Genomic DNA, 20,554 nt, shown 5'->3' on the forward strand with positions numbered 1-20,554 from the left:
TACGGATTTCAAATTAAAATCAAAGTTAATTCTTTTGGTTCCTCCATGGATCCTCACCTGCTCCCTGGGCCTGGCCGGGACCTCCGCTGGCCACGTTGTCGTACAGCGAGGTGCTGCTCACCGCACTGACCACCTTGCCGGAGCCCACCTGCTGCTGGCCGTCGACGTCGGTGATTCGGTGCGAACCAACGTTTCGCGGCAAAGTGGATGAACCTGCAATGAGGATGGCGGTGAGTTTTGATGGGTGGGGATGCGGTGGATCTTGTCGCCTAGTCGCTAAGCACTGAGTTCGCAAATGTTCGAGTTACAAACTTGGAGGGGGGGGGTGGTTCGGTTGGGTGAGAGGTTGTTTTTGGGTTAAATCAAAACATAAAACTTGCTATCTCTCCGGGTTTCTTGGACTCTTGTTCGGGGATATCTGGCTTTCTTTTGATTTGGTTTGGTTTTTTTTTTTTTTTATCTCGGGGCTTATGGAGTAGTAATCTCACCTCTAACACGGGGATCGGTGCGCAGGCGCGCATACTGCTCGGCGGACATGCAGGTGCACTGGGGCTCCTGGCGGACGCGAGATGGCGACGCCGGAGTGCTGAGCGGCTTTCGCTTGGCCTTCACCTTGCCCTTGCCGGGGGGGTCCAATTTCAGCGAGTACGACGACGAGGCCTTTCGTGAAAATTTGAAAGAAGGCGACTGTAAAACGTCGCACTATCATTAGGTTAGTTGATTGGGATTACAAGGTTCTGTGTGTGCGGTTTCTCCTCTTTCTAATCTGTCTCTTCCTCTATATATATATATCTTTGTTTAACACCCAGCATATCATCTGGGGTCAACTCTCCTTGGAGATCTGTGGCTCGAGTTGCCTTTAACAGCTCGGCGAAATAGGCGTGTCTGTGTGTTTTTTATTTAAGTTACTAAAGGATAGTGTTTTGAAAAATCTTAGAGAACTTCTAATAGTAGAGCAGGTGCAGGAAGTAGAGTTTGAAGCTTGACTTTGGGTGCTAAAAGCCTGGATCTACTTTAGTACAATATCTAGATAGTGATAGAAATTAGTAATAGAGTGTGTGGGACACCAACGAGATTTGGCTTGGTTATATTAAGTTGCAGCGCTTTTGTCTCTTCTTAGCGCTTAGCGCAATTTAGTAATCGATAACTTGATTGTTCTATATAGCGATATAGCTTTGTCTTTAGCCGAACATTCACTTAGCCTAACGTTAACGTTTCTTTTGATTATACAACTTTGATCTGGGGTTAACTTTAACAATTTATTGTAAGCATGTGCGTTTGCTTGAATATAACAATGTTCCATTCGCCTGGATTCGATTCGGTTTCAGAAACCTCCATGGAAGCCGCCTTCAAGGCGATAAATGATGCTCCAAGAATATATATGCGCTATATCTCCAACTATTTCTGGCTCTAACTATCGAATCTAGCTCTCACTGGAGTGATACTGGTTTTGATTTTTGAAAATTTCTTCGATTCGTAAACCGCCCACTTGCATGGGATCTCGGAGTGGGAGAGGATGGATCGGGATTATCGGGATCGGGATCGGAATATCGGATTAGGGCTCGTCGGAAACGGATTGTAGGGGATAGGTGACGGTATTGTAGTAGAGGATACGTGCGATTGTTTTAAAGCGTTTTGCGTTTTTCTTTTGCATTTTCATTTGTACGATTCCACAGTTATTTACATCGTTGATCGATCATCATTGCGTTCAAATTTTAATTTCATTTAAATTACAGACATTCATTTCATTTATGCATTTATTGTTGGAAATTTAGTTTGGTTTCAGGTTTTTGGTTTTTGTGGCACACGTGAAATGCAAACGAATCGAGTTGAAAATATATTTATACATAAATATATATTTAGAGTAGTTAAATAAAATTATTGTTAGATAGTAAAAGCATTTCGAAGGGGGGAATTCGAGGGGTTCATATATAGAATAGATTTTTAGAGAGAATCGTGGTGTACATTCAGAATGTTTTTATTCGGGGGGTTTTTTGGTATTGTTGTTGTAGTTGAGTTGTTGTTGAGTTTTGTTTGTTGTTTGTTGGAGTTGCGTGTTTTTATCATTCATAAATTTCGAAAGAAACATATCCGTCGGTTTTCATTTTGGTATCGGTTGTTTTTGAAAATGTTTCGAATTGAAGTACGAAATGAAATGCATTTAAAAATGAAATATTTCGAAGGATTTATAGTTTTTGAGTTTGGCGTGTTTCGACAATGATTTCGAAAAATGATTAGAAGAGAGAAAAAGAAATGAAAGAATATATAATATAAATACATTTAACAAATTTTAGTGTGTGTGTGTGTGGGTGTGTGTGTGTGTGGCGTGTGTCTGTCTGTGTGTCGGTGTTATCGGATAGTTTTCGCTGTTCATCTTCACACTTGGATGAATCACATTTACAAATGAGTCCTAGGACTAGGAACTTCAGGTGAGATATCTGAACACTGAACACTGAGAGTGAAAGCGAGAGAGTGGGTGGAAAACTGGGGCTGGTGGGTGGTGGTTCGGTGGTTCGGTGGGTGGTTGGTTCTTGTGGTGGGTGGACACATAGAGCAGAAAAGCTTACAACAATTACGACACTCAGTATGTGGTTGCTGTGGTGTGAAACACTTATGGAAAAATCTTACTCATGCCCGACACTGCGGTTTGAACAGAGATATTCGTTTAAAGGAGGGTGAACTATTACATGGATATTGTTATTTAATCATTATTATTATTATTATCTTTATCGGCGATCAAACGACACTTAGGTGAAACAAGAATTATTCATTGGTGTGTTTGGCTGTGTGAATGTACACTGTACACAGTGGAAAAGAAATAATATGAAGCGATACTAACGTATTTTTTTACAATGTAAGACACCTGCAACAAATGATGCGCAAAGTAAGAAAAGAAAATGAAACAATTATTAGACTTGGCTAGTCCAGATAGTTTATGTCTGACTACATTATATTAGAATCTAAATATTAATAGGCATATGGTAAGTGTGTACAAAGATGGGTTCAATTTTCAGTTTAAAATGTGTCTGTGGAGATGATAGCTTTATGGATGAGAATAGTTCAGAAATTAAGTAGTACAGAGGGTTAAAGTTTAGCTGAACTTGATATCAGTTTTGATTATCATATTATTGGGAATTTATACACAATTCTAAATAAATAATTTCAGAGAGTATGTACAGGTTAGGTTTGCCTCAAAGGATTGGGAAATCGGACAGAAAATCTTAGCTCTTGCACATCTCTTAAATTTCTCCCTCAATTTCTGACTACGAATGAGTTATCTTTTGATCGTTTTTCAAATGCATGTCTGTGTATGTGTGCTCGTGTTTGCATGTGTGTGAGTGTGTGTCTATAAATACTACGATTATACTTTACTTGGCCAAATTTGTCAATGGACATAAGCTAGAAAACGAAAAACGCAAAATTCCACATACAACTAAAAAACAATTTTTGAAACTAAACAAAAAACGAATGAAAATTGTCTTAAAATTTCAGCGAACCAATTCTTCAAATCGTCAAGTTTTCCAACTAATTAGCGAGTAAAGGGCAGAGTTATGTAACGGTGAGTGTTTTAGAAAGTTTCTTTTATGCAGGGATTTTTACTTCGATGGTAACTCCGTTTATGCGAAGACGATTGTATAAAAAAATGTCAGAACCCATTTTGAAAAACTATTTCCAAAAAACAAGATATTAATTTCAAGTACACAGAGGGAAGTATCCAAAAACATTGTTCTTGAATTGAGAATTTTCGGTCTTAAAAACCGTGTAAGTACATTTTGGTATCATCTTTCTCAATATTACAACGAAAGAGAAAAGTTAAATTGAGTTTATTAAACAACTTTTAAGTATACGCTACCTCCAATTCAACTTGATTCGAGCAAAATTAAAACATTTTCAACTTTAAAATGTCGTTATATTTTTAAGAACATTTTCAACTCAGATGAGAACGTCATAATTTTCTCTGTGTAGTAAGTGATTTATAAAACCTTTAATTGCTGTTTGAATGCTGTTGACATTTTTGTTTTTTCACACTCATGGTCAAGTATTTAAATTTGGACAACAAAATACAAGTTCGTACTTCGCATAAACGTAGTGTGTGACTGTGACTGTGACTATGACAGTGACCGTGACTCTGCGGTGATAGTGAGCGAATGAAGAGCTTTATTATGATTTCATCTTCAGATTGTTCGAGTACTTGCGGCACTGAACCTTGAGATTGAATGTGGATAGTTAAAGTACATGGCTAGAGAGATGTGTTTTATATGCAAAGCAAACATCAACTGGCTCATATTATCGATATCATCTTTATCATTATCATTATCATCGTCGTCAGCGGCAGCATCAACATCATAATCATTGTCGTTATCATTTTAATCGTCACCATTTTGGTCGGCACCTTGGTTCCCTCAGTGTTTTGCTACTGTTAGTCTGTGTATAGTATGTCAATGAGTGTTCTGTGGGTGGGTGGTTCGGTTTTTTGGCTTGGTACGGTGGTTCTGGTGGTTCTGATTTTGGTAGTGGTTCGGGGTTGGTGGCTCAGCTGAGTGCTCCAGCTGGCGGGCATGATTACAGCTCGCCGCCAGACCTCTGTTTTGTGTTGCTGTATTATTTGTGGGGTGGCTGAGGTTTTATTTCGGTATCGGTATCAGTTGAGGTTGGTTTTGAATTAATTTCAATTTTTTTTTTTTTTTGTTTTTCTTAGGCTGTTTTTGTTTTTCAAATTATATATTTTTTTTTTGTTTTTTATTGGCATTGTTGTTTTGTCATCGCTATGCGAAAATGTTTGCTTTGCCAGACCGTAAGAGAATACTTACACAGCACTCGCGGAACTGTTTGGCATCAATGGGCGATGTGAAGTTGAGGCCCCAGGTGTCGTTGGTCATGGGATCCTTCCAGTAAACAAAGCATTCCGATGCCTGGCCAATGCGTGTACCTAAAGTTCGATGGGGGCAGAACTCCAATTAGTTGACCCTTGACACTGGCGCCCAACGAATGTGCACTCACCTGGCTGCACAAGTCTCACATCGAGTATCTTGTCCACCTGACTGTTGTACGCGGTGATGTGAAAGATGCACTCGGGCGAGTCCTGAATGCAGGTGATGTTCACAGGAACCAAATCCTCGGACACTTGTTGCCATTTGACGGTGCCGGCTCCGCTGGCTGATACATGGAAGACCTCTGCCCACAACCTGAACGAACTATCGTTGGTTAATTAGGTTTTAACAATGTTTGGTGTTAGTGTTTTGCGGGTTGGACATTTTTGATATCGTGTTCAATTCCAATTGTTAGATTTTTTTTAATTATCGATTCGGAGGTTCGGTGGATTTTGGATAGGTTAAGGATAATTGGGAAAACAAAGAAACACATTTTGTTGATATAGTTGTTGTAGTTGCAGTCGTAGGTAGGAAGGAAAGTTGAAGCAGGATACATTTGTAGTTGTTGTGGTGGTTTGGTGGTTTGGCCGCATCAAATTGTGTTTGTGGTTTGGAGGTGTACATATATTTGTTCGATTTTGTCGTAAGTTGGTAAATTGTATCATACATATATATTTTTTTTTTGTGAAAGAAAGAAAAACCAGAAGAAGAACACAATTAGTTGGATTGAAAAAAGTTATCGAAAGAGCGAATTCAATTGTGGTTCAGTAGTTGGTAGTGGTGGCGGTGGTGATTGAAGCCCTCGTTTTCGGCAGTCAGAGAACATAAACAGAGTCGGGCCAAAAGAGTGGTTCAGTCCCGAGAGCTAGGACCATAACCCACCTCAATAGATGGCCATCGCGACGACGGGAACTCTGCCAGGGGGAATCCTCATAGCGATAGGCCTTGCGCATCAGCGGGGCACAGGAGCAGCTCAGTTTGTTACCCATGGCGCAGTTGGCGCAGCTAGCCGCAGATCCTGCAGGATGGGTTTCGATTAGTTTCTGGCCGGGATCAGGGGCATGGGTCAACCACTCACCTTTACCAGAGGCACCCCGATGTCACCACATGCCGCTCACGTCCGCCTGCGAGAGCGCCTGTCCGCGATTCAGCGACTGTGAGCGCTGATTGTGCCGATGGTTGTGGTAGCGACTTGATCGCTGAAAGAAATAAAAAATGATAAGCCATTGGGATTAGTTTTCCTTATATTAAAACAAATATTTGTAAATATTCGAGTTATTGACCTGTGGCTTTTCTCTAGACAGCCTACAGTGCTTATGACGGGTAGAAACTGAGTCTCATCTATGGTAATCACACTTCCTGTTAGCTTAAGATTTTTCAAAATTAAAAATAAATACAAAAAAATACTTTCATTTCGAATATTTAATTTATATAAACACACTTGATAAATTTATAAAAAAGTCGCTAATGTACCCATCTTTTAAATTTCAGATCGAATATATTTTTGAGTGCATTTTTTCGCTAAAGGCTTGTGATACTGTGGCTAAAAAAATATTCCTCCAAATTGTTTGCAAATATATATATTACAAAATGTTTAAAAAATGAATTTTTGAATACTTTTGTTGATAACAATTAAGGTAAATTTTGTAGTGTAAAAAAAACAATATATAGACTACCCTTGTAGGCAAGAAAATCTTAAAGATTTGTGAAGGAAATCTTAAAGTACACAGCTTTTAAGATTTCTCTCACAAATCTTTAAGTTTTTTAAATATTACCCTTACCTACAAAAAAATGTTTTCAAGATAAGTTATCTCAAGGCAATTATTAAAAAGAAGTGGGAAGTTGATGACGTATAACATTAACTATCTTTAAGTTGCAATAAAATTGAAAAAATTCAAAATATCCGAAGCGAAGGCTGCACAACAAGTTTCAGGCTTTGGCAGCTTGGCTGTGCAATATTAAAGCGTTGAAGCAACCCACGCCACAGTTTATTATCATCAAGCCAGACCAAGAGGTGCGAACGCTGGTGCAGCAATATTTTCCCCCGCCGCCGCAAAAGTTGTGTAGGTGTCAAAAACAAAAGCGATGCACAACGCAAGCCGAACGATGAAAAGCGGAAAATGTGCTTTGATGTTTTCACATTGGATTTTCTTAGACCGCTCAAGCAGACATTGCACTCCCCAAGGAAAGCAAAATTCTGAGGTGAGATGGAGTAGGATTTATTTTTATGTGGATTAAATTTTATAAATATTCACAGACTGGCCCATATGTTGGCCACATTTGTTTTTCACTAGCAAAGAAGCACATTTCGATCGCTATAAAATAGGAATTTATATATATATATTTATATATAGCTAAACGTTTGTTTACATCAGTTGACCCAGAGGGCGAGACACACAGACACCTGTTTTATGAATCGGTTTTGGCCATTCAGTAGCCGGCTTCCGAAACGGTTCGAATTGCGGTTTACGGATCGGGGCTGACGAGATATTGAAAAAGCCAAAACAACATCACAAATGCACGCCGCAGACTCAACTAACCGACGCTCGCAAGAAAATCGAAATCAAAACTACTTTGGTCTCTTTTTCGGATCTCTTGGCGTCTCGAGAGCGCCGTACCACCCACATATATAGCTCTCGGGTCGCTCGAGAGATCAGATCTCTGGCTAGATATGGCGGAGCAACATGCATGCGATCATCAAGTGGACCATGGGAACATCTATGGGAATCCGGAGTGGTTATGGGAATGAAAATAAAAAGGGAAAATGGGGGAAATGGGTGCTCTCCGTTCGCGTGCTAGGCGCACGTGTTGTTGTCAAATTTATTTTTAAAATCCATCCACTCTCGCCACGCCACTCTCCACTCTCATTAGAATTGCAATTGGGATCGTCTGTCTGACACACTTTGGTTCGATGAGCGACGCATCGAAATGGATCATCAAGTTGTTGACAATATTAGGGGGCTTTTCATGGTTTCTAGCGGAGAGAAGAACTGAAGAGGCGGTTCTTGGTAAAATAAAGATTTGTTGCGGCAGTCTTTGGCAACTTTGTAAGAGTTACGATTTGGTTTGGCTAGAAACAAATCTTGAGGTTTGTTTTCAATGGCTCATTGACATTCTTATCGTTTTTGGGAAAAATTTCGGGGCAAGACTCAGAAATCTAAGAAGATAATGATTTTTTACTGAAGTAAAGAAACCAATTTAGGGATAACAACTCTTCTAAAGAGATCCCTCTTATCCTACTCCTCCTACATCTTCGTTTATATTTATCATAAATAAATTGTTTTATAAAATTAATGAAAAAGGGCATTATTAAAAGTAATTTGTTGATATTGTTAATTTAAAGTTTATTATTTTTAAAAAACTTTTAAAATGTCTTATACTTTTAAATACCGTTTCCTTTAAGTAGCTTAGTTACTTTAAGGAGTTATAAAACAGCATTGATGTATAACTATTTAATTTTGTATTAATGGAATTGTTAAAAAATTTATATAAACCTTTTCAGAACCAACATGAATGAACTGAGAATTTCCCCTACATAGCTAATTTTATGACTTTTTAAATAGTTCTTGATTTTAAAACTTTTTCCTTTTTCCCATTTGGTTGCTTGGAAATTTATGAAGCGGAATTTATGGATGGGTTATAGTTTGTTTTCTTTGTTTCTTATAAATAATACACACCTCCACATGGCCCCAGCCATCGGCGTTCATTTTGGCGGCTGCCTCGACACTTTCCTTGGCGCCCATTGTTTTGTTTTCGTTTTAAGATCGCGTTCAGTTTGGTTGATGTTTTCCTGGGGAAATTGTGTCGTTGCCTGTGCCCGTTAAGTGCTTTCAGGATGCAGGACTCAGGACTCAGGACTCAGGACTCTGGGCAGCTGTCAGATGTTATTTATTTTGGGCCCAAGCGGAGGACCAGGAGCGTCTGCGTTGTGAGGGCCGCGAGACTCGGTTCAATGTATAAATATTGAGCGGATTGACGTTGACGTCGCTCCTGCTGTCACACACACACGCACACTCACACTGGCGCACACAAAGGACTCGCTGGCTCTCTTTTGGTGAGAGAGAGAGAGCGAGAGGGATGCTGGGTTTGTTGAAGGCGGCTTTCAATCGACTTTCGTCGGGTTGAACGTGGTGCTGACGTTGAAAGCAGTTAAATAATAGAACAGGAGCACGTCCTGCCTGCGTCTGTGTGTGTGTGTGGTATCCTGCTGGTATGTCCTGGCCTATATGGCGTATACGTATGCGTGTGTCGAGTGTATTATTTATGCAGCAGAATGTTCTTTGCCGATGCTGCTGCTTTCGAGAGTTTTATTCCTTTGTTTGTCCTTTATTTTCCTTGTAGTTTTTCGCTTTTAGTCAGATTTTACTTGGTGCTTTTTAACGGTGCGTATGATTAATTTTTGTATATTTTTTTTGGTTGATTTTATCTTTAAATTTTTACTTCAGTGCCTTCGTTTAGGATTTTGTTTGGAATTTAAGTTAGGAATTTGTTGTTTTATCCTGTGGCCTTTGATTTGGCAACGCCTTTCGCGGCCCACCGAAAAAAAGTTCGTTTTTGGCCTGCTATATATGTTTTGGGTATTTGAGAAACCAATTTTTGTTAATTATTAGAGAAACACTTTTCACAATATTTAAGAGGAATTTTCGGTGTATTTTTAAGTGATTTTTGAGCTGAAAATCTCGAGATTTTCCTTTTTTCGCCACGAAAACGAGCAGGATGAAGGCGCTGGGTATTTTCGTGTGGCCAAAATACCTACAAAACTTGACGAAGCCCAAACGAAATGTTTTCACTTGACGAAACGGGAGAGCAGCAGAGTGGCGAGAGGAGAAAGAGCGGAGAAAGAGAGCAAAGTAGAGCAGGAGATGAGCGTCGAATTACAGCGACAGCCGAAAATTGCTGCCCCCTCCCTCACCACCCTTTTCCTTTCCTCTCTTTCCCCTCCCACGGGCTTATATTTTAATTTCGATTTCTTTCTTGGTTTTCCGTCGTTATCCTTTATTTTGTATGCCCTCAGCCTCTGCTTCTTCTTCTGCCTCTCTCCTTGTCTGTGTGTGTGTGTGTGTGTGTGTGGCTTGGCTTAGAGGTATGTGCAGTGGCTTTGACCCCCCCACACCCCCTCTCTTTTCGCTGCGTGTGTGCCTCAAAAAAGTTGCATAAATCACCACACCTTAATTTACTTAAATGTCGCTTCTTCTTGGCTAATCTTTATTTATTCTTTATTATTCGAATTCAACTTGATTAATTCATTTTCGCCTGCCTCGTGGGCGTTTTTTCCACGGGGGCACAAAAGTATGCTACACTTTTTGTTCGCCTTTAAACGCTGGCTTTTCTTAGGAATTTTCTATATGTTTAAGCTTTGCTTTGGTGAGTTATTTATTGTAGATTTTATTTTCTTTTTTTTTTAGTTTTAGTTAAGAGCTTTATTTTGTTTAGTTTAGGTGTTTTTGAGGCAAGAGAAAAGCCACACAACCGTCGACGGCGACTTCGATATTCGTTTTGAGTCGCTCAAATGCAGAGGGATGCTGCGACGCCGACTGCGCAGTTGGCAGCGACGTTGCTGCAACTGTTGGAATGTGTGCCACACACTCACACACACACACACACACTCTCTTTGAGTTTTTTTTTTTGTTTTCTTTTGGGGTGGCTCCAGCTTTTGTTGTTTTTGGCCCTTCGTTACATGTGCTGCTGTGTGCGAAAGTTTTAATGTCTCCCCAATGCATGTGTATGTGTGTGTGTGTCTACGTGTGTGTTAATGTAATATTAATGTTATAATTTGCTAGGCGGAAAGGACAACGAACGTGCCGAGTTAGCGACATCAATAATGCAGCCAAAAAACATAAAGGATAAAGGCCAGTGAATAAAAAGTGGGGGGGAGGGGGGGGTGGTTGGTTAGGTGGATTAATGTTTTAGGGGGGTGGGGTTTTTGAACATGCCAATCAAGCGAGAAATTCCCAATTAAAGCCTATTTTTTGTATATATTTTCCAACACTGGCAAAACTTCGAAACAGCACGTTCCCACAAAGTAAAAGTGAAAAGCAACATCAAAATTAATAAGTAGAAAGGATGCTTACGCCGGCAGAGGCTGTGGGCAGCGGCAGCGGCAGCGGCAGCGGCAGCGAGAGAGCAAGCCTTTCTGCCGCTGCGCCATTTCAATTTCAATATTTAACGAAACTTTCGTCAAGTCAAGACAGCGACCAGCTGCAGCTTCTCTAACGGTAATTACTCGCTCTAGCCGCCTGCATTTTTATAGTTTTTAAATATTTTAAAAAGGTTTTAAAGAGATTCAATGATATATCCCTCTTTAGTCAGGGGTAAAAGGTATTATTTAAAAATAAATTAGGCTTTTCAGCTCTCATTAAAGCTCCAACCACCCAATCGCCTCGGTTAAATACCGTTATCTCTCGCTGCCTCCAAAAGACGTCATTAGAAAACTGCAGTTTGCAGCCGACGTCGGCAGAGGCAGCGGCAGCGGCAGAGCTCAGAAAGCACGTCACAAAATCAAAACAGTAAGATAACAACAAAAACCAACAAAAAGTGGCAGCCTAAAAGTTAACCAAAAATGGCCAAAAAAAACATGCCTGTTTTTTGTTTATAGCTGCAATAATTGGCCATCTTTGTACACATGTGTATGTGTGTGTGTGTTGTGCTTGGCTTTTGTTGTTGCGTAAGGCATTTTAGGGCAACTGGAGGGTGTGGCTTAGGGTTGCCAAAAACCAGAGGTCATTAATGGGTGTTGTTTGGCTAAAATTTATAAATTTCAATATCAAATTAACTAAAAATTATTCTTTAAATCTGTTCAAAAAACCTCCTTTACAAATATTTAGCCAATTTTTGGGCCCTTTTTTGGAGGGTGTGGTTGCTGCGCAGATTCTGCTGCTCATCCCCCTTTGGGCGGCCTGGCAACCCTAACATCTGTTTTTCGGCTAACCTGCAATCTCTTGCACATTTTCATCTCAATTCATGTTTTTATGAATGAACGGGCAGGCAAAAGCTTTTAGCTGGCAACTACCACCAAAATCCAAACGTACTAGAAGCTGTTACGCCTAACATTTTTTAGTAATTAACAAATCTCATTAAATTTTAAACTGTTTTATCTATAATTACTTAATATTAAAAATTTAGGATCACCAAAGAGATGAATAGAAAGTAAAACATTTCAGCGAAGACCTAACATTGATATCTTGCGTATTTATTTTGCTTGCAGATAAAATAAAATAAGTATTTTAAGCTATAAAGATACATTTTTTCTTAATTTTAAAATATATTTTATTTTTCAAGAGGACTTGGCTGTTACCGCGAAATTCAAATATGGTCCTAAAAAATACCACAGACGCGAACTAGTCCCTATCGCATATCGCCCATCGATAGTTTAGTGTTGGTGAATGCGTGAATGCAACAATCGTTATCGCTTGAGGAGGAGGAGGCAACTTGTGGATTAAAAAACACCGACGCCGCCAGAGTTTGAAAATAAACAATTAAAAATAAAAGCAATACGAGGAAATGCTGGAAGCCGGTGGTGAGGCAAAGATACTGGCCGGTTTTACCAGTGCGGATGTGGGCCCCGAGGCGAAGGGTAAGTGCTAAAACAGCCCCTGTAACTGGGAAATTTCCCTTGCAATTTTCTAATTTGCATATATGTATATTTCGATGTAGAATACAATTTACTTCGCGCCGATGAGGAATATCGCAATGGCAATGTGGAGCACTCGATTTACTATCAGGTTAAAGCCCAATTCCAGTCCACCGATCTGCGTTATCTCACCGAAGCGGCGGAGCTGGAAAATCAGCGACCCACAACAGAGGAGCTGATAAAATCAGCCTCCAGCCAAGAGAAAAATGACTACAAAAGGTAAGAGATGTCATGCTTAAACCCTATAAGATTAGTATTTTTAATAAACATCATCCTTAGCAAAAAGTTCCTGAAGAACATCATCAACTATCTCCAGCGGATGGAGCGCGAGAAGCCACCGGAGAAGCCAACCAAAGAATCCTTCGAGTACCTTGACTTTCTCAAGGATGCACAGGAGCCCACAGAGGGTCTAACCCGCATTTCGAGTATATGTCATACCCTGCCCGATGAATGGTGTGTCCTGCAGCTATGCAAGAGCTTCAATCCCGCCACCACCTACTCCGTGTTCAACGAGATAATCGCCAGCGATGGAGCCATATATCTCACCCTGCTCCGCCATTGCAGAAGCCCCCAATTGGGACCCATTTGCCTAAGATTTTCCAATGAAAATCTGGCCAATCTCTTTCGGGAGTACAGCACTCTAGTGGAGCGGTTCAGGCGAGTGGTCACCGTGGATCCCCTCAACATGAAGGGCAAGGAGGCCAAGCAAAAGTATTGGGAGGAGCTGAATGCCTTTGACGCCTTTCTGCAAGTGAGTGTGATACCTCAAACCTATGAAATATATCATTTTAAAAAGCCATCTCCTCTAGAAACTACTCACTGCCTTCCGGGACATAATCTCTCCCTATGCCTTTCTGTTCTTCGGCAAACGCTATGACTGCAGTGTTGTTCAAAAGCAGATCAAGGTCGTAAATACTCTTGTGGATGATTTCTGCCTGCTTAATCAATGGAGCACTCACCAGCGTGTTTTGCTCTCCCAAGCCGCCTTGCATGCCAATCGAATGAATGGCGGGGATCTCAAGCTCATCTGCTACGAACTGTCCAGCAATGAAAGTGAGATACAGTCGGTGTACGACATGCTCAAGGGATTGGCCAGCGATTGGACGCAACTGGAGGAGCGCCAACAGCTGGCGGGCAGGAGATTTCCCACCATCCTGGTGGTAGATGAGGTATTCCAAAGGTTTAATCAGTGGAAAAAAAAACTGGTATAACTAATTTGACCTATATTTTAGCGCCTGGACCATCTACATTGGGAGCAACTAGTCACCGTTCAGGAATTCTGCCGTGTCAAATCCCTGCATTGCCTTTGGCGGTTGTTCCAGCATCACAAATCAAACATAAAGCATGGCTACTACACAACGAATATCAAACAAGGAATGAGTGTAATAAATCCGGATGCGGATTTGGTCAATTCAGGCCGCAGGTTGCGCAGCTTCTTTGAGTACTGGCTGTCCCAATGGCAGCATCTCTTTGAAACCGTGCCCAACGAGGAGCTGATGTTGAAGCGAGCCCTCCAGGCGGATTGCTTTGTGTAAGCTGACTAGTGTAAATACGAAAAACTAGACTAATGCTTGTGGCTTAATTTGTAGATACGCAGGTCATGGTTCTGGGCTGCAGTATGTTAATGGAAGATCTATTTGTCGTGCACGTGCTCGCAGCGTGGTCTTCCTATTTGGTTGCGATTCTACGCGGATGCTGGGCACAGGCTTGTACAGCGCATTGTATGGAGCCCATGATTACTACCACGGAGCTTTGTGTCCCTCGATAGTGGGCACTCTTATGCCCGCCCTGGATGGGAATATGGATACGGTTTCGGTGACAGTCTTGAGTCTTTGGTTGGCTCCGGGAGATACAAAAGTGATGCCCTGGACCCATACTGATCGAATGTCCTGGCTCAAAAATGGGATTATTAAAGGTGGGTTCGTTGTTAGTATGTTGAAGCCTTTAAGAGTTACTAAAATAATATTTATTTCAGGAAAGGAGGAAAACCCGCCAACCATGGACGCCCAACCCAACTACCACCTGGGCAGCCTGTGCTCCATTCTCTCGCTGGTGCAGCAGGGCAAGGTGGAGCCGAACATCTACAACTGCTGCATTTACGTTTGCCGCGGTCTGCCCGCCTGGAACGTGGACGTTGAAAAGATGCCTTTATAGCCAAATTCGTTTTTGTGTCGTGGAGTCGATCTCCCTAAGGCAATTGTTTAGCAAAAGAAACCATGTACAAAAGTCTGATATAATTGAACTAATTCATTCAAGTGGAAAGTGGTGCGCATAAGATTGCATTCAAATATAATTAAAACACTCAGAATCGTTGGAATAAACCAGTACATCTATATGTTAAGAAATTAAATGTAAAGCACTTACCTTTTATAATTTATTTGGAAGATTTAGTGATGTTTATTTATTAAGCACTTAAACTGCAGTTTTTTAAATTTTGTTTTTGTTAATTAAGTAGGAGTTTTAAACATGTTTAGACTTTGTACATTGTGTTGTTGGAACTTTAAACCGTTTATGGAGTTGTTAGGTTAACTGATTTAGGTTAGAGTTTTCGTTTTGTTTAATTCGAATCATGCCAGAGACAGAGAGTAGAGATTCATTCTTACATTGCCTGTGCAAGAATAGGGAGTGACAAAACATTAATGCGAGTACAATTCGAAATGTGGGTGAGGCAAAAGGAAAACAAGTGAAAGTGAGGTGCAAACGACAGTCAGAGAGAAGAAAGATTTAGAGTGGGGGGGAACATTGAGAATTTGATAAAAATTGCAAAATAATTGAAATGCGAAGAGGCGACGAGATTAGCCCACACACACCCAGGGCCACGGGACGAATGTGTAACAATGTCTGAATGGCCAGAAACGCCCATCTATTTATTTACTCGCACAGTTTGCTCTCCAAAAAACGCGACTCATCTCAGCTCACCTCGTTCCTGTGCCCGTCCTCGTCCTCGTCCTCGGGTTGCCCTTTTGGCCAGAGCTTTTCCCCCCACTGAACCTGCGGCGACCTCCAACCGCCCAGCATCGCATCTACTTGACCTACTAACGCCTGTCGCATTATGACACACATTCGTTAATTAGGCCCAGCCCCAATAACTCCAGTTCTTTTTTTTTCCTGTGAAAATTCAGTCAATTTATCATCGGCCACGCGGCGTATGCGTAATATGTTTGTTTTTGGGGGCCCGATTTGCATGTGCCACAAATGTAGACACACCTCGGCGCTTCCCTATTTTTATGAGTTACCAATAGCTGGGTTGGGCGGAGTGTGGGCCAGTGTCCTTCGTCCTTCGGCCCGATGTCTCAATGCCGTGCCCATGCAGCGAGTTAAATCAAATTAGCACCCGTGGGGCAGCAAATCCGAGGTGCACGGCATGCCACACCCCCTCGAGCACACACACACACACACACACACGCGGGCGCGAGAAATGGGGACAGGGAACAAGGAACAAGGACTCGGAACATGACAGGAGACAGCGTCAGAAGGAGGATATTACATAACAGGCGCTCCCCATGTAAATCTGCTTGTAAATTCTATGTGTGAGTGTGTCTTTGAGTGTGCTGGTGCTCTTGTGTGAGTGTGGTTGTGATTGCGATTGTGAGTGTTTGAGTTTGCCCCAAATGAATATGCGATGACGTTGACGTTGCTATTGTTATTGTTATTGTCAGTTGATGCTGGCTTTATTATGGTTTGCCCCTGTTAAAAAGGTGCATTTTCGCAGATTTTCTCTTAACCTTGAACTCTTAGTTTTCGCCAGCATTTTTCCTTTCCATCATCGTTTTTTATGCGTTGAAAAACTTTTTATTTTTTATGCAAAAAAAAATTGTACAAATGTTTTGGGTTTATATTTTTGTAATTTTTTATTGTTTTAATTGTATTTATTGGGTTTTTGAAAATTTGTTGCTGAAACGCTTTGTTAACTTTGTTGAAATTCTTTTAGTTGTCTAAGTTATTGTTTTTTTTTTTTTGTTAAAGTTGATGATTTGATTTGGGTCTTTTTATATTTCTGTGTTAAAATGTTGTAAATGTAAGGTTCCGCCGCGTTGCACACAACAATTCGCTGGCAGAGATCAACTGAGACTGAGCTCCACTCTGGCTTGGGATGCATCCTTTTGGGTATCCTGCTCCTGCTTCCTAGGCGAAGGACAAAAATCGCGAGAGAGAGAGAGCGAGAGGATAGCGAGCGAGCCCGAACAAAATGTTGCAAACTGATGGCGAACCGTCCAAAACCACAACAAAAACGGCCAAAGGGCCAAGAGCCAAGAGCTGAGAGCCAAAAGAGAGAGAAAAAGAAAGGCAGGACTTTCTCCCCCCCCCCTGCCACCCGGCCATGTCCTCGCCCAATCCGTTTGTTGTTGCTGCTCACACACTGTTTCACTTTCCGGGGGGTGGTGGCCGCACACCGGGGGTTGGGTTTCGGGTTTCGGGTATCCAGCTTACAATGATTCTGCGTTTTCATGGTGATTCTGTTGTTGCCCCAAGGAAAGCTCCATTGTTGTCAGTGGCCCACGTGACTGCCGCCCAGGACTTTCTTATCACCAGCGAGCTTTAAGTTCGTTCCCAAGGGTGCAAAAGCTCTCGGTCCGGCATAGCACACCATTCAAATGCTCTCTAACTTAATTCATTTACTTGTACTCTAGTCAAAAACCTTAGTAACTATGGGTTCCTAGAAAATAATATAAAAATAGAGGATATACTTAGGCATAGGGTTGGTTTTCGGGGTGGTTTTTTGCCCCTCTAATATCTAAGAGTAGTAGCTAGTTTTGTTGTACGTGGGTTTCTTTGATTTGATGCGCGTGTGTTTTTTTCTTAGATTTCCATTTTGTACTTGTCAAAGAAGTTTTGAACTTCCAACTACCAATCCATTGAGCAGGCATACCCCTGGATTACGATCTTCTAGGTGGCCTCTTGGACTGCATTCTCTGGGACTTCACTGCTGCTGCTGCTGTTGCTGTGGTTTTGGGTCTGCAAAAGGATGTGGCTTAGTCCTGGGATAGGGTCTAGATTTTATCCCGAATTCGGTACTCACCACATTGCGGTGCGGGCAGTCGGCATGGAGATGGTCTTCTCCACGGCAGCGATGACAACGCTTCGGCTGGGGACCCAAGGCGCATTCGGAGGCAATGTGGTTGGCGAATTCGCCGCAGTTGTAGCAGCGCATGCGGCGAGTCCGGCGATTTCTATGGGGGTGATAAAAATCGGGTAAAATAAGTCGAAGGACGGGACAGAAACTTGGTCGAGCCTCTCACATGCGTGGCCTGTAGGTGCTGCCGTGGCAGTTCTCGCCCTGCTTCCCGGACACCCTGGTGGCCTCCAGTCCGCGCGACGTGCGCTGGCACTCGAACTCCACCTCCTCCTGCTCGCCCAGCGAACGGAAACCAGACATCTGGATGACGCTCTGAAATAATCTTACATTAGCGGTTTGATATAACTCTTTGGAAGAGCTGCTACACAGAGAAAATTCTGACGTTCTCAACTGAGTTGAAAATGTTCTTAAAAATAGAACATTTTTAAATTGAAAATGTTTTTTTATTTTGCTCGAATCAAGTTGAATCAACAAATAAACTATTATTTCAGTTAAGAGTTGTTTAATAAACTCAATTTAACTGTTCTCTTCTCACCATTTCGTTCTAATCTTGAGAACATCGATACCAAAATGTTTTTAAGAACGAAAGTTCTCAATTCAAGAACATTGTTTTTGGATATTTCTCTCTGTGTATACCTACTAACTATAAGAACTCTTGTTGTCGAAATATTCCTTATTACTACAGGTATTCAGGTTTCGAATATTTCGACCATCGACAGTGGTTTAAATATTCATTTTTTAGCTAAACAAAATATTGTAGTTTGCGTTTTTAAAGCAAAAGTTCCTTATAAACCATTCAAGAATACAGGATTCTTAGTTTATTTATTGTACTCCATATATTGTGTATAAGGTCGTCTATTATAGCATTATAAATTTACTTATCTATCATACGAGTTTATTTTGGTTCCTGTAGAATCATACCCACTTTATAAAAATGTTCTTAGGTATGATAAATAGTATTACACAATTGTATTAGTTTGATCTTTGTTACTTAGAAATATTTTTTTCATAACGAAATTTAATAATTCATCCTATATTTAAGATAAATAAAGTACTACGTTTTTAATACAGGTCTTAGCTTTAAAACCTGACTAAGGCTAAGAGTATATGTGATATTCACTCCAATTAAAATAATTCCCACACTTGATTACCCTTCTGTTATTTATGAACCTATACATTATACAATTAGTTATTAGTACCCACCTGATGGACGAACACCTCCTGGCCGCCGTCGTTGGGGGTAAGGAAGCCCCATCCTTTGGCCACGTTGAACCATTTGCATTTGCCCAGTCGCACACAGCCGCATTCCTCCGCAGGACTCGCAGGATTTGCAGGATTCGCTGGTTGGAAAAAAAAAGGAAACTTGAGTTCGGGCCTCAATTCGATATCCTGTCTGGGAATCCCTGTCTTCAGGGTTTTGTTATTCAAATGAGCCATGAACCGGCGTTAGCGAGGCAGCTGAACAGCTCGGGATCTGTGTTTTGTGTCCTTGCCCCATTTGCCGCGAGGCAAGTTCAACTTGGGTTGGGTTCTCCCCCCCCTCCAATTCTTTTGCCCTCCACGTCCCCACTTCCAACTCCCATTGAGGGCAGAAAACAGGTTTCGTTGTTATTATAAGACATATTTGGAAATAGCAGAAAGAGCGGAGTGGATTCATTCCATTATCTAAGCAGGGGCTCATCTCACTCACACACACTCGCTCGGTTCGGTTTGGTTCATTCATTCATTCATAAATTGTTTTCACTTCGCTCGTTCCCATTTCGTGGCTGCTTATCTTTTTCTGAAACGGCCTCTTGTACTCGTAGTATCGCCCCGAGATATGAAGATACTCGCACTGCATTCTCATGCTTTTCTGGCTTATCTGAAATCAAAATTTTCATTTTCGGGGGTTGTTGGCATTTCTAGGTCGCTAGGCCCGTTCTCTCACTCACATTTCCCCCCGACAACGTGAATGGACTTTTAAGATCTTGGAAATTCTTTTGCGTCTGATAAGAAACCTAATTGAATGAAAATCTTTCAATTTGCTTGAATCACCACCACTAGGATTAGCCTTTGAAGGGATTCCTTTTCCTTTCTTATGGGTACAAAGTGCCAAACTGGTTTCCCTGTACAATTAGCTTAGCGAAATTGGAAGATCTTTTGCCTCAAATGCAGTGAGGCGATGATAATCCTCTGGTGGACAGCCGATATGTCCTTGATCAAAGGGGTGGGGTTGGCGATGGAAAGTCGGTCAGCGTTCGGGGGTTGATGACACCTCTGCATATATAATATATAGGAACCCACTCCCCATTTGCCAATAAAAAATCAAATCAGCGAATGGCAAAAACACAACAGAAAACGAAAAAAACACACGCCAGCGAATAAAGAACTGCGCAGTATATGGAAAAAGAAAGAAAAAAAAGACAGACAAAAACAGAAACCAAATATTAGGGCGATCGCACAGCCAATCAGCTTCGACTTTGATAAGATTTCGTATTGAATTTGTTGTCGCTTTTTTTGGAACACAAAACAAGTCTGTTGTGTGACGTTTATGCATTAGTTAGAAATTAGTTTCACCCGATTCCACTCCAAACAAACCTGATGAAGTGGAACTCTGACTGGTCCTCCTTTCCAGGCCATTTTCCTGCTGTAAGTTTTCCATGCTGTCGCTCCTTGTTTTATGGATTCTTTTCTCACTTAAATCGGTTGATTTTTCGCTCCAAAATACGTTGTTATTCAAAAATTCACTGTGAATGCATGGTTTTCCTGCCAACGAACACACATGTGGCCAGAGATGTATCTGTATCCGTATCTTTCACAGCCCGCACTCACACAGATACAGCACTTTCTCGATTTTCTTGGGTTTTCTAGGGGGAGGAAGGAAAGGAAAAACGCTGCCGCTGCGCACGACGCACTTCGTCACACTGACTCCGCGTTGCGTTTGACTATTTCTAGGAAGGTCGCAGCAGGCCCGAAAAATGTTTAGCTCAGTATCTT

At 41.4% G+C, this 20,554-nt stretch overlaps 4 protein-coding genes across 11 annotated transcripts in view; 1 reads left to right on the forward strand and 3 right to left on the reverse strand.

Annotated features, from left to right (window-relative positions):
* Positions 1–5,885, reverse strand: part of LOC119555572 — a 91,201-nt gene extending 85,316 nt beyond the window's left edge. For 4 of the 8 annotated variants that reach the window (XM_037867038.1, XM_037867037.1, XM_037867027.1 and 1 more), the window contains exons 1-5: positions 5,754–5,885; positions 5,002–5,195; positions 4,812–4,930; positions 489–687; positions 58–213 (exon numbers count right to left, since the gene is read on the reverse strand). In XM_037867038.1, coding sequence (XP_037722966.1) covers positions 58–213; positions 489–687; positions 4,812–4,930; positions 5,002–5,195; positions 5,754–5,860 — 775 coding nt within the window. In that variant the 5' untranslated portion in view covers positions 5,861–5,885. Of the gene's footprint in view, positions 1–57; positions 214–488; positions 1,540–2,839; positions 2,864–4,811; positions 4,931–5,001; positions 5,196–5,753 lie in introns of those variants that run through there. The other 4 variants (XM_037867026.1, XM_037867036.1, XM_037867035.1 and 1 more) reach the window with 4 other exon arrangements.
* Positions 125–14,860, forward strand: LOC119555574. The gene is made up of 8 exons (XM_037867043.1): positions 125–230; positions 12,150–12,444; positions 12,525–12,720; positions 12,781–13,252; positions 13,311–13,670; positions 13,734–14,032; positions 14,091–14,416; positions 14,477–14,860. The coding sequence occupies exons 2-8, from the start codon at positions 12,372–12,374 to the stop codon at positions 14,653–14,655; spliced, it is 1,905 nt and encodes a 634-aa protein (XP_037722971.1). The 5' UTR covers positions 125–230; positions 12,150–12,371; the 3' UTR covers positions 14,656–14,860.
* LOC119555576 lies at positions 5,754–10,365 on the reverse strand. Its single transcript, XM_037867045.1, has 4 exons — positions 10,039–10,365; positions 8,549–9,433; positions 5,950–6,070; positions 5,754–5,889 (listed from the first exon to the last, which is right to left on the reverse strand). Exons 2-3 carry the CDS (start codon positions 8,612–8,614, stop codon positions 5,972–5,974), a joined length of 165 nt encoding a protein of 54 aa, XP_037722973.1. The 5' UTR covers positions 8,615–9,433; positions 10,039–10,365; the 3' UTR covers positions 5,754–5,889; positions 5,950–5,971.
* A 2,315-nt stretch (positions 14,861–17,175) lies between the features above and the next one.
* LOC119554223 (protein lin-28 homolog) lies at positions 17,176–20,467 on the reverse strand. The gene is made up of 5 exons (XM_037865051.1): positions 20,156–20,467; positions 18,782–18,918; positions 17,742–17,890; positions 17,522–17,672; positions 17,176–17,457 (listed from the first exon to the last, which is right to left on the reverse strand). Exons 1-5 carry the CDS (start codon positions 20,217–20,219, stop codon positions 17,389–17,391), a joined length of 570 nt encoding a protein of 189 aa, XP_037720979.1. The 5' UTR covers positions 20,220–20,467; the 3' UTR covers positions 17,176–17,388.
* Positions 20,468–20,554: the final 87 nt, after the last annotated feature.

The sequence above is a fragment of the Drosophila subpulchrella genome, chromosome 3L (assembly GCF_014743375.2).
Source record: "Drosophila subpulchrella strain 33 F10 #4 breed RU33 chromosome 3L, RU_Dsub_v1.1 Primary Assembly, whole genome shotgun sequence".
NCBI lineage: Eukaryota > Metazoa > Arthropoda > Insecta > Diptera > Drosophilidae > Drosophila > Drosophila subpulchrella.

Excerpts from the sequence above, each read along its gene's own strand:
- LOC119555576 (XM_037867045.1), bottom strand. The coding sequence starts at position 8,614 with ATGGGCGCCAAGGAAAGTGTCGAGGCAGCCGCCAAAATGAACGCCGAT. Across the intron at positions 6,071-8,548 it reads ATGGCTGGGGCCATGTGGAG|CGATCAAGTCGCTACCACAA; the intron begins GTGTGTATTATT and ends TATTTCTTTCAG.
- LOC119555574 (XM_037867043.1), top strand. The coding sequence starts at position 12,372 with ATGCTGGAAGCCGGTGGTGAGGCAAAGATACTGGCCGGTTTTACCAGT. Across the intron at positions 12,445-12,524 it reads TGTGGGCCCCGAGGCGAAGG|AATACAATTTACTTCGCGCC; the intron begins GTAAGTGCTAAA and ends ATTTCGATGTAG. Across the intron at positions 13,253-13,310 it reads CCTTTGACGCCTTTCTGCAA|AAACTACTCACTGCCTTCCG; the intron begins GTGAGTGTGATA and ends CATCTCCTCTAG.
- LOC119554223 (XM_037865051.1), bottom strand. The coding sequence starts at position 20,219 with ATGGAAAACTTACAGCAGGAAAATGGCCTGGAAAGGAGGACCAGTCAG. Across the intron at positions 18,919-20,155 it reads TCAGAGTTCCACTTCATCAG|CGAATCCTGCAAATCCTGCG; the intron begins GTTTGTTTGGAG and ends TTTTCCAACCAG. Across the intron at positions 17,673-17,741 it reads AGCACCTACAGGCCACGCAT|AAATCGCCGGACTCGCCGCA; the intron begins GTGAGAGGCTCG and ends TCACCCCCATAG.